The sequence below is a fragment of the Pseudorca crassidens genome, chromosome 13 (genome assembly GCF_039906515.1).
Source record: "Pseudorca crassidens isolate mPseCra1 chromosome 13, mPseCra1.hap1, whole genome shotgun sequence".
Classification (NCBI taxonomy): Eukaryota; Metazoa; Chordata; class Mammalia; order Artiodactyla; family Delphinidae; genus Pseudorca; species Pseudorca crassidens.
The window spans coordinates 69309151-69322464 of NC_090308.1; the positions used below are offsets into that span (position 1 = coordinate 69309151).

The window sequence follows — 13314 nt, forward strand, 5'->3', positions numbered from 1 at the left end:
TGGGCTCTAGGCGCGTGGGCTTCAGTAGTTGTGGCTTGCGGGCTCTAGAGTGCAGGCTCAGTAGTCGTGGCACATGGGCTTAGTTGCTCTGTGGCATGTGGGATCTTCTGGACCAGGGATCGAACCCTTGTCCCCTGCATTGGCAGGTGGATTCTTTTTTTTTTTTTTTTTTTGGTATGAAAAAAGGTATACCTATTTCTTTCTTTCTTTTTTTTTTTTAACATCTTTATTGGGGTACAATTGCTTTACAATGGTGTGTTAGTTTCTGCTCCATAACAAAGTGAATCAGTCATACATAAACATATGTTCCCATATGTCTTCCCTCTTGCGTCTCCCTCCCTCCCACCCTCCCTATCCCACCCCTCCAGGCTGTCACAAAGCACCGAGCCAATATCCCTGTGCCATGCGGCTGCTTCCCACTAGCTATCTACCTTACTACGTTTGTTAGTGTGTATATGCCCATAACTCTCTCTCACCCTGTCACAGCTCACCCTTCCCCCTCCCCATAACCTCAAGTCCGTTCTCTAGGAGGTCTGCGTCTTTATTCCTGCTTTACCCCTAGGTTCTTCATGACATTTTTTTTCTTAAATTCCATATATATGTGTTAGCATACAGTATTTGTCTTTTTCTTTCTGACTTACTTCACTCTGTATGACAGACTCTAGGTCTATCCACCTCATTACAAATAGCTCAATTTCGTTTCTTTTTATGGCTGAGTAATATTCCATTGTATATATGTGCCACATCTTCTTTATCCATTCATCCGATGATGGGCACTTAGGTTGTTTCCATCTCCGGGCTATTGTAAATAGAGCTGCAATGAACATTTTGGTACATGACTCTTTTTGAATTTTGGTTTTCTCAGGGTATATGCCCAGTAGTGGGATTGCTGGGTCATATGGTAGTTCTATTTGTAGTTTTTTAAGGAACCTCCATACTGTTCTCCATAGTGGCTGAACCAATTCACATTCCCACCAGCAGTGCAAGAGTGTTCCCTTTTCTCCACACCCTCTCCAGCATTTATTGTTTCTAGATTTTTTGATGATGGCCATTCTGACTGGTGTGAAATGATATCTCATTGTAGTTTTGATTTGCATTTCTCTAATGATTAATGATGTTGAGCATTCTTTCATGTGTTTGTTGGCAGTCTGTATATCTTCTTTGGAGAAATGTCTATTTAGGTCTTCTGCCCATTTTTGGATTGGGTTGTTTGTTTTCTTGTTATTGAGCTGCATGAGCTGCTTGTAAATTTTGGAGATTAATCCTTTGTCGGTTGCTTCATTTGCAAATATTTTCTCCCATTCTGAGGGTTGTCTTTTGGTCTTGTTTATGGTTTCCTTTGCTGTGCAAAAGCTTTGAAGTTTCATTAGGTCCCATTTGTTTATTTTTGTTTTTATTTCCATTACTCTAGGAGGTGGGTCAGAAAGGATCTTGCTGTGATTTATGTCATAGAGTGTTCTGCCTATGTTTTCCTCTAAGAGTTTGATAGTTTCTGGCCTTACATTTAGGTCTTTAATCCATTTTGAGCTTATTTTTGTGTATGGTGTTAGGGAGTGATCTAATCTCATACTTTTACATGTACCTGTCCAGTTTTCCTAGCACCACTTATTGAAGAGGCTGTCCTTTCTCCACTGTACATTACTGCCACCTTTATCAAAGATAAGGTGTCTATATGTGCATGGGTTTATCTCTGGGCTTTCTATCCTGTTCCATTGATCTATCTTTCTGTTTTTGTGCCAGTACCATAGGCAGGTGGATTCTTAACCACTGCGCCACCAGGCAAATCCAGGAGGCTATCTTTAAAAAGCTGAGAAAGTTTGTTCTGTTTTGTAGTGGCCCAAGGAGGAAGGAAATTCTTTATTGGTCTTTATTTACTTATTTTTTATTGAAGTATAATTTTTTGTTTAATTTTTAATGGAGTATAGTTGATTTACAATGTTGTGTTAGTTCCAGGTGTACAGCAAAGCGAATCAGTCATACATATACACATATACACTCTTTTTTTTTTTTTTAGATTCTTCTCCCATATAGGCTATTACATAGTGTTGAATAGAGTTCCCTGTGCTATACAGCAGGTTCTTATTAGTTATCTATTTTATATATAGTAGTGTGTATACGTCAGTCTATCTCCCAATTTACCCCCCACCTTACCCCGTTAACCATAAGTTTGTTTTCTGCATCTGTGACTCTACTTCTGTTTTGTAAATAAGTTCATTTGTATGCTTTTTTTTTAGATTCCACATATAAGCGATATCATGAGATATTTGTCTTTCTGTGTCTGACTTACTTCACTCAGTATGACAATCTCTGGGTCCATCCACGTTGTTGCAAATGGCATTATTTTTTCTTTTTTATGGCTGAGTAATATTCCATTGTATATATGTACCACATCTTCTTTTATCCATTCCTCTGTTGATGGACACTTAGGTTGCTTCCATGTCCTGGCTATTGTAAATAGTGCTGCAATGAACATTGGGGTGCATGTATCTTTTTGAATTATAGTTTCCTCTGGGTATATGCTTAAGAGTGGGATTGCTGGGTCATATGGTAGTTCTAATTTTAGTTTTTTAAGGAACCCCCATACTGTTCTCCATAGTGGCTGTACGAATTTACATTCCTACCAACAGCGTAGGAGGGTTCCCTTTTCTCCACACCCTTCCAGCATTTATTGTTTGTAGATTTTTTTTTTTAATTTTTAAATTTATTTTTGGCTGCATTGGGTCGTCACTGTGTGCGGGTTTCCTCTAGTTGCAGCAAGCAGGGGCTGCTCTTCGTTGCAGTGTGCGGGTTTCTCACCACAGTGGCTTCTCTTGTTGCAGAGCACAGGCTCTAGGCGTGCGGGCTTCAGTAGTTGTGGCTCGTGGTCTCTAGAGCATAGGCTCAGTAGTTGTGGCACACAGGCTTAGTTGCTCCACGGCATGTGGGATCTTCCTGGACCAAGGATCGAACCTGTGTCCCCTGCGTTGGCAGGCAGATTCTTAGCCACCGAGCCACCAGGGAAGTCTTGTTTGTTGATTTTTTGATGATGGTCATTCTCTCTGGTGTGCGGTGATACCTCATTGTAGTTTTGATTTGCATTTCTGTAATAGTGATGTTGAGCATCTTTTCATGTGCTTTTTGGCCATCTGTATGTCTTCTTTGGAGAAATGTCTATTTAGATCTGCCCATTTTTTGAATGGGTTATTTATTTTTTTGATATTGAGCTGCATGAGCTGTTTGTATATTTTGGAGATTAATCCCTTGCCAGTTGCTTCATTTGCAAATATTTTCTCCCATTCTAAGGGTTGTCTTGGAAATTCTTGATTGGAAGCAAAGATAGTAATAATGGAAAGTAGGGTAAGAGGGCAAACTAATTGTTAGTACTCTGAAGAGAAAAGACAGGAGGTGGCTAGGGTGTTAAACCAGACCAAGATAGTCCCACTTAGGATTTGGGGGTACTGTGCTAGTTCTAAACTGTGGGACCTCGGGGAAATCTCCTTTGCCTTGTTTAGGAAGTGTATGGGAAAGGGAAATTGCCAGTCTCACTGCCAGGGCTAAAGTGGTATGTGATCCAAAATTGAGACCTGGAAGATTTTTATTTTTTTAGAAAAGGATCAACTTGACGTGATCATTTGGTAGCAGTGCCTCCTTGCTATGTGACCTTGGGTAAATTGCTTAATTTTATTTTGATTTAACTTCCTCACATGTGAAATGGGGATAATAGTATCTAGCTTGTATATGGGTGTTGTGAGGAGTAATAAGTGATATATATGAAGCACTTGGGACAGTGCCCAGCACACAGTAAGTGCAGTAAGTACTATACAGTGTTATAATACCATCAGATAAATTATAAGTTAAATTGGCATATGTATACTGGCCTGGGAACCAAAGTCTTCTATGTAAGGTTGGGTCTGTCTGAAAATGCATTTCTGTCCAAGTTCAGAACTGATTCACAGATAAACTTCTGGAACGTAATACGCCCATTGGTATATTGGCAGTTATCCCCAACATAGGAAAGGCTAATAATGAGTTAAATTATAGTATTTCTCAAGGAAATAGGGGGACATCTCTTTGCCTTTTATCCTCTGCCTGTTTTATTCCCTGTCTTCTTTGTAGCGGGAACATCTGTTTGAAAATGAGAAAGCACTTGGTTTTCCTTTTTATAAAATTTTGGTTATATATTTTTAAATAATATTAAAGGAATCCCTGAAAATTCTTGAAGAAATATTGCCCTAGAGATTTTTCATTTACTTTTTTGATATAAACACCATTTAAATGGTAGCAGTAATAAAATATTAAACTTTGTTCTTTGTCTTTTATTGATATTTTTATGTTAAGAATTTTCTATTTTGTTTCTTAGATTGATTTTTATTTAAGAATGTCCCATTTCTTGGCTTTTAGTCAGCTTGTTAAACAAATTTTCTATCATTTTATGATTCATTTTATCATTTCTCGTCAAAAGCCAAGTCTGTTAACAAAATTACAGTTGTAATAACCATGGAAAATGCTGCCCTGTACCTCAGATTCCAAGCAGTGGAGTGGGTGTTTCCCTCACACATGCTTCTCTGTTTTTCTTCCAGGTTTGTAAGGAGATAGATAGCCTTGTCCCCAAAAGGCAAGAACTAACACTTATCGTCTGTTTTTACAGTTTCATTGTTTTAGGCCTGGAAGACATTTTTGTTTTCAACAGAGCATTAAGAAGTCTTCCTAAGATTCTTAACAGTCTTATTAGGGGTGACAGAAAGCCATTTTAGGACAGGAACAGAAAAAGGGATAATTGCCAAGGGACTTAGTGGGGGAGGAAAAGAATTCACTTAGAAGAGAGTTGGCTACCAGGTGTGGGAAGAGAGTAGAATGGAGAGTGAAGGTAGGGTGCTAGAATTCTGGAAAGAAATACCTCTTCTCTACTGGTTTGCTCTGACTAGACTGTTCAGAATTCTCTTAAGCGCTACAACCTTTGACTCATTTCCTTAAAAAAGTGTGTTCAAGATGGTTGTGTTTTATCTGTAAAATTTTGCCCCCTTTAACATGAATCAGAGATGTCTAGGTGACCAGGTGTTATAATGTGCCAATTCAGAGATTCTTTTCCGATTTAGTGAAGACAGACATTTTTTTCCCCTTCTTTCTGCATGTTTATTTCTAGAACATGTTTAACACTGCTTTTTTAAAATAATTGTTCTTCAAGTAATATTTTAAAGAATATTTATTTTAAATATTTATATTATTAAAATTTTAGAAGCTAGGAGATGAAAAAACAATCTTAATTGTATAGAGGTGGGTCCCTTTCAGACCTTTTTTCTAATTTTATATTATCTAATGCTGCAGTGAATATATTTATACTTGTGCCTTTTTCATAGTTTAAAAAAATTTGTCTAAAATAAATGCTTGTATTAGAATAAGTTGCCAGAAATGGAATTAACTTGGTTGAAACTGTTTTATGGCTTCTTATATTGATAAATGTATATGGGCAAAACGCTTTCTAAAAGGATCGTACAGGTATATCTTGTAACCAACAATATATTGCATATCCAGTTTATCTGTGCAGTTTCCATCAGTGGCTGTTATAAAATTTTACATTCCTAAATGAAAGATATCAGTACAGTAATTTCTACTTCTTATTACCAGAGTTAAATATTTTTCTGTATTTGTATATTTTTAATATCTTTTCCAGTAATTGCTGAAGTGTCTTATATTCTGTTGAATTTTCATATATTGGTGATGCAACAAAACCTGGAGTTGATGCTAGTAACTTGTTAGTTTTAGTTTTTTATCCTTAACCTTTTCAGTAGAAAATTTGATATCACTTAATTTCAAAAGTATTAAAAAATTATAGACTTTATATGGGCATATTACTGTGTAGTTACATCTCATATGCTATAGGTATAAAGGTCCTGGAAGTATTAATTTTTTTTTCTGATGATTTTTTTCCAGATTGAAGAAGGTATTGTTGTAATGGAAGATGATTCTCCAGTGGAAGCTGTGAACACACCTAATACTCCTCGAAACCTTGCTGCATGGAAAATTAGCATTCCATATGTAGACTTTTTTGAAGATACCTCCTCTGAAAGGAAGGAGAAAAAGGAGAGAATACCAGTGTTTTGTATTGATGTTGAAAGAAATGATAGAAGAGCAGGTATTAATATTATTAATGCATATAGCACTAATCAGGTATTAAAATGATTAAGACAGCATTTCTCCCCCTCCATTGTTGTGGGCTAATAATAATTGGTAAAAATATGATCAAACACAACTTTACAAGTTTTCTTTATGTTTTGCTGTCTTTTTTCTTTTGGTTATTTCATCCGTGTGTTACAGTCGAGACAGGGGTAAACAGCATCTATAGCAGGATAAATATTCGCCACCCTGGGCTTTGTCCAAGAGAGTGGGCAGTCTGTATAAGCAAAAACACATCAAAGTTGTGCACATTTTGGGAATGATGAGCAGAAAAATAAAGTTGACCTCAGGAAGAAGGGACAGTCTGTGAGGAAAGAAGGAAAAAGTGGCAGGGTTAGGAAATGGTTTCGAGAGAGGAGTGACGAAGTGATAAGATGAAGGTCAGTGCTAATGATTCCCCTTATTTATTTTTCAAAAAGTATTAGGTGTTTGATTTTTCTCGGAAGCTGATCCTGTTTCATGCATAGGAACATAAAGTATAGGAATGGGGAAGGAAGAATGCTCAGAGTAGCTAGCAATGATATTCCCTATTGTAGTTAAATACCAGGCAGGATCTTGTTCTCTTCAGTTCTGAGTCACTGCTACTGGATTTTGCTGTAACTTCTGTTCGGTCTTGCTAGATGCTGTTCTAGCTCAGCATTTTAATAAGTATACAGACAAACCTTTGTCGATATTAGAGTTTCATTTCAGTTTCAAACACAGTCACTTACGTCTTTTGTCTGCTGTTTCTGCTGATAGGAATTTTAAGTGTTAAAAAGAATTTGGAAAGGAATACCTAGTTAACTTCTGGATTCAATTCTTTGCTGTGCCTAGTACTTAAAATCTGGCTTTTCTCTCAGTGTTCTTGGCTCTCAGAAAATTATTTAAAATGTTTGACTATTCAAATATAAATCCCTATCAATATAAATAAATTGCTTTTTATTGAGGTATAATTGACATACATTATTACATTAGTTTTAGGTACAATATAGTGATTCAATATAGTGATTTTAGGTACAATATAGTGATTCTGGATACACTGCAAAATGATCACCACAATAAGTCTGGTTACCGTCCTTCACCATACAAAGTTAATACAATATTATTGACTGTGTTCCCCATGCTGTACTTTATATCCCTATGACTTATTTATTTTATAACTGGAAGTTTGTACTACTTGATCACCTTCACCCATTTTGTCCTTCTCTGGCAGCCACCCATCTGATCTCTGTATGAGTCTGCATTTTGTTTTGGTTTGTTTGTTTTGTTTTTTAGATTCCTTGTATAAGTGAAATCATGTGCTATTTGTCTTTCTTTGACTTATTTCATTCAGCTTAATACCCTCAAGGTCCATCCATGTTGTTACAAATGGCAAGATTTCATTCTTTTTAAATGGCTGAGTAGTATTCCATTGTATACATATACCACATCTTCTCTATCCATTCATCTGTTGATGGACATTTAGGTTGTTTCCATGTCTTGTTTATTGCAAATAATGCTGCAGTGAATATAGGAGTGCATATATCTTTTCGAATTAGTGTTTTTTTGGATAGATACCCAGCAGTGGAATTGTTGGATGATATGGTAAATCTGTTTGTAATTTTTTGAGGAACTTCCATACTGTTTTCCATAGTGACTGCACCAATTTACATTCCCACCAGCAGTACACAAGGGTTCCCTTTTTACCACATCCTCATCAACACTTGTTATTTCTTGTCTTTTTCACAGTGGCCATTCTGACAGGTGTGAGGTGGTATCTCATTGTGGTTTTGATTTGCATTTCCCTGATGATTAGTGATGTTGAGCATCTTATCATGTGTCTGTTTAGCCATCTATATGTATTCTTTGGAAAAATGTCTATTCAGATCATCTGTCCATTTTTTAATAGGTGTTCTTGTTACTGAATTGTGTGAGTTCTTTATGTATATGGGATATCAAGCCCTTATTAGATATATGCTTTGCAAATACCTTCTCCCATTCAGTAGATTGCCTTTTTGTATTGTTGATGGTTTCCTTCACTGTGCAAAATCTTTTTGTTTGATGTAGTCCCATTTGTTTATTTTTGCTTTGTTTCCCTTGCCTTTAGAGTCAGATGAAAACAAAAAAATCACTAAAACCAATGTCAGGGAGCTTGCCACCTGTGTTTTCTTCTAGGAGTTTTATGGTTTTAAGTCTTTCATACAAATCTTTAATTTATTTTCAGTTAATTTTTTTACATGGTATAAGATAGTGGTCCAGTTTCATTCTTTTGCATGTAGCTGTTCAGTTTTCCCAACACCATTTATTAATTTTAATTTTAGTTTATAAGAATTTTTTAAAAATTTATTGATTAATTTTTGGCTGCATTGGGTCTTTGTTGCTGCACGCGGGCTTTCTCTAGTTGCAGCGAGCAGGGGCTACTCTTTGTTGCGGTGTGTGGGCTTCTCATTGTGGTGGCTTTTCTTGTTGTGGAGCACGGGCTCTAGGAGCTCAGGCTTCAGTAGTTGTGGTGCACAGGCTCAGTAGTTGTGGCTCGCAGGCTCTGGAGCGCAGGCTCAGTAGTTGTGGCACATGGGCTTAGTTGCTCCACTACATGTGGGATCTTCCCGGACCAGGGATCAAACCCATGTCCCCTGAATTGGCAGGCGGATTCTTAACCACTGAGCCACCAGGGAAGCCCTAATTTTATTTATTTATTTATTTATTTATTTGACCGCGCCGAATCTTAGTTGCGGCACACGGGATCTTCGCTGCTGTGTGTGGGATCTTCATTGCTGCCTGCTGGATCTTTAGTTGCAGCATGTGGGATCTTTAGTTGTGGCATGTGGGTTCTTAGTTGCTGCCTGTGGGCTCTAGTTCCCTGACCAGGGATCGAACCCAGGCCCCCTGCTTTGGGAGAGTGGAGTCTTAACCCCTGGACCACCAGGGATGTCCCTATTTTTATTTTAATTTTTAAAAATAAGTCACACTGGTGGCGCAGTGTTTAAGAATCTGCCTGCCAATGCAGGGGACATGGGTTCGATCCCTGGTCCAGGAAGATCCCACATGCCGCACAGCAACTAAGCCCATGCTCCACAATTACTGAGCCTGCGAGCCACAACTACTGAGCCTGTGCTCCACAACTACTGACGCCCGTGCACCTAGAGCCCATGCTGCACAACAAGAGAAGCCACTGCAATGAGAAGTCCACACATTGTAACGAAGAGTAGCCCCTGCTCAACACAGCTAGAGAAAGCCTGCGCACAGCAATGAAGATCCAATGCAGCCAAAAATAAATAAATAAAATAAACAAATTAAAAAAATAAAATAAGCCACCCAGTTTATGGTGTTTTGTTATAGCAGCCTGAGCAGACTAAGACGGTTACAGAAAGGTTGCAAAAAATAGTACAGAAAGTTGTCATACACCCTTTACCCAGCTTCCCCTTGTATTGACATCTTATAAAACCATAGTACAATGATTGAAACCAGGAAATTAGCATTGATGGGATATTCATTTGAATTTCACCAGTTTTCCCACTAATACCCTCTTTCTGGTTCAGGATCCAGCCCAGGATCCCACACTGAATTTAGTCTTGTCTCCTTAGTCTCCTATGTTCTGTGATAGTTTCTCAGTCTTCCCTTGTCTTTAATGAACTTGACACTTTTTTAAAGAGTCCTGACTAGTTATTTGTAGAAAACACTTGAGTTTGTTCCTCCACTTGAGTTTGCTGCTCAACAATGTTTACTTATTAAAGGACAGAAGAGGCTCTCCTTTCCCCACTGTATATTCTTGCCTCCATTGTCATAAATTAATTGACCATATATGTGTGGGTTTATTTCTGGGCTCTCTCTTCTGTTCCATTGATCTATGTGTCTGTTTTTATGCCAGTACCATACTTGTTTGATTATTATAGGTTTGTAGTACAGTTTAAAATCAGGGAGCATGATACCTCTAGCTTTGTTCTTTTTTCTCAAGATTGTTTTGGCTAATCAAAACTACAATGAGGTGTCACCTCACACCAATCAGAATGGCTATCATCAAAAAATCTACAAACAATAAATGCTGGAGAAGGTGTGGAGAAAAGGGAACCGTCTTGCACTGTTGGTGGGAATGTAAATTGATACAGTCATTTGGAGAACAGTATCGAGGTTCCTTAAAAAACTAAAAATGGAACTACCATATGACCCAGCAATCCCACTACTGGGCATATACCCTGAGAAAACCATAATTCAAAAAGAGTCATGTACCACAATGATCATTGCAGCTCTATTTACAATAGCCAGGACATGGAAGCAACCTAAGTGTCCATCGACAGATGAATGGATAAAGAAGATGTGGCACATATATACAATGGAATATTACTCAGCCATAAAAAGAAATGAAATTGAGTTATTTGTAGTGAGGTGGATGGACCCAGAGTCTGTCATACAGAGTGAAGTAAATAAGAAAGAGAAAAACAAATACCATATGCTAACACATACATATATGGAATCTAAAAAACAAACAAACAAAAAACACTGGTTATGAAGAACCTAGGGGCAGGACAGGGATAAAGACGCGGAAGTAGAGAATGGACTTGAGGACACGGGGAGGGGGAAGGGTAAGCTGGGACGAAGTAAGAGAGTGGCATGGACTTATATATACTACCAAATGTAAAATAGATAGCTAGTAGGAAGCAGCCGCATAGCACAGGGAGATCACCTCAGTGCTTTTGACCACCTAGAGGGGTGGGATAGGGAGGGTGGGAGGGAGATGCAAGAGGGAGGAGATATGGGGATATATGTATATGTATAGCTGATTCACTTTGTTATAAAGCAGAAACTAACACACCATTGTAAAGCAATTATACTCCAATAAAAGTGTTAAAAAAACAATAGACATAGGGATAGTCAAAAAAAAAAAAGAACTAGAACTTGAAGGTTTGGAAAATTCTCAGACTATCCATATATCATGCTCTGGAAAAAAGCCAAGGGTGTGGCTGAACAATGGTTTGCTGAAGAGATCAGGCATGTGACTCATGGATCAATCATCTCAGCAGAAGCCAGGAATAGAGCTGTGGCTATCCAGGAAAGATCTGTGGAGGACCCTGTTATTTGGAACTCTCTGGGCTTCTTGGACCTGGATGTCTGTTTCCTTCCCCAGGTTAAGGAAGTTTTCAGCCATTATTTCTTCAGATAACTTTTCTGCCCCTTTTTCTCTTCTCCTTTTGCGACCCCTATAATGCGAGTGTTATTTCACTTGATATTATCCTATAGGTCCCATAAGTTATCTTCTTTTTTTTTTTTTTTTTTTGTGGTACACGGGCCTCTCCCGTTGCGGAGCATGGGCTCCGGACGCGCAGGCTCAGCGACCATGGCTCATGGGCCCAGCTGCTCCGCGGCATGTGGGATCTTCCCGGACCGTGTCCCCTGCATCGGCAGGCAGACTCTCAACCACTGCGCCACCAGGGAAGCCCTATTTCCTCATTTTACTTGACCCTGTGCTTCTTTCTGTGTATTAGGGGAAACAGCTACCTCTCTCAGTCTTGAAGAGTGGCCTGTGTAGGTGATGAGCCCTCTAATTCAACCTTGCCCTAGGTCTTCTTTGTCTTTTGAACCTTTGTGATTGTCTAAACTGCCTGATTTATTCTTGATATATGCCTGTTATGGAGCATGTGCCAAGACCTATTAGTGTTCCAAGGGGAGGAATCCCGTTTATCGCCTCGTTTCATGCTGATGGGAAGCCAGACACTTAGGCAGCAGCCTTTAAAGTAGGCAGATATATACAGTCCTGCAGGGCCACAGTCAAAATCCCTACCTGCCTCCATTCCAGGAGATCTGTAGGTGTCCTCAGGGTGCATAGCTGCTTAGACGAGTGTATGAGCTCCTGAGAGTTCTTATTGAGCTGTAGTGAGGCCAAGGGGGTGTGCAGGGATGGTGTCTCCCTGCTTACGTTCTCTGGGTGCTCTTCCTTAACTCCTAGATGTGTGGAAAATCTGAAGCCTGTCCCTCAGGCTGAAGCTCCAAGCTAAGTAAATAGGCCTTTTTCACAGGAAGACTGGGGGTTTATTTAGTGTGCTGTCTGTGCAGTCCCTGGGGGGCGGTGTGCCTTTCCAGGAACTGTCTTTCCAACTGGTACAGTCCCGTGGAGCTCAGTATTGCCAGCTCCCTTAGCCACCAGGGCCAAGTGATCAAGGGGTGTCCCCTGTGTGGATTGCACACACCTGCTGGCTTCAGCAAGGCAGCTGGTGAGTGTAGGGGGCAGGGCATGCTGGCCAGTGTCAGAAAGCCTGCCTGTGCTTGCAGCTCTCAGCAGTGCAGTGGGAGAGTGCCTTGCCTATGTGAGTGAGCTGGCTTTAGGCGGGGAGAGGAAGAATGCTGCAGCTGCTCGTGCTTGCCAGTCACAGCCCGGGAGCCAGGGAGCGCTGCAACCACTCTGGCTTCAGCAAGGCAGTGGGTTAGTGCTGCAACCACTTACCCCTGCCTATCCAAGCAAGGCTGGGGGGTGCCATTTCCAAGCTTGTCTGCCTGTGCTAGCAGGGTAGGTGGGGAGACAGTAATGGCATCTGCCCCTGCCTGCATCTTGGGAGAGTTTCAGCTGTCCCCTGCCCCTCCAGCATGCTTTTAGATTAGCAAACGAGTTTTCTTACATGTAGTCTAGGCACTTTATTTTCTTTTCTTTTTTTTTTTTTGGTACGCGGGCCTCTGACTGCTGTGGCCTCTCCGGTTGCGGAGCACAGGCTCCGGACGCGCAGGCTCAGTGGCCATGGCTCATGGGCACAGCTGCTCCGCGGCATGTGGGATCTTCCCGCACTGGGGCACGAACCCGCGTCCCCTGCATCGGCAGACGGACTCCCAACCACTGCGCCACCGGGGAAGCCCAAGGCACTTTCTTTTCTTTTTTTTATTGGCTGCACTGTGCAGCTTGTGGGATCTTAGTTCCCTGACCAGGGATCGAACCTATGCCCACTGCAGTGGAAGTGTGGAGTCATAACCACTGGACCTCCAGGGAATTCCCAAGAAATAATAAATTATTAAGACTGGAATAATTTCCAGCTTTGTATACTTAATGTTATAAATAGTGCATTCTTTTAGTAGTAGTTTGTAAAATTGTTTATTTCTCAGTGTGTATTCATTCATTTTGCAGTTGGGCATGAGCCTGAACATTGGTCTGTCTATAGAAGATACCTTGAATTCTATGTACTTGAGTCAAAACTAACAGAATTTCATGGTATGTTGTCCTTT

The 13314-nt window shown here is 39.9% G+C and overlaps 1 protein-coding gene across 7 annotated transcripts in view; it reads left to right on the top strand.

The window, feature by feature from the left end:
* SNX14 (sorting nexin 14) overlaps nt 1–13314 on the top strand; it is a 68843-nt gene that overhangs the window by 41815 nt on the left and 13714 nt on the right. For all 7 annotated transcript variants that reach the window (XM_067702644.1, XM_067702643.1, XM_067702640.1 and 4 more), the window contains 2 exons: nt 5911–6112; nt 13217–13300. In XM_067702644.1, the coding sequence (XP_067558745.1) occupies nt 5911–6112; nt 13217–13300 (286 nt within the window). The remainder of the gene's footprint in view (nt 1–5910; nt 6113–13216; nt 13301–13314) is intronic.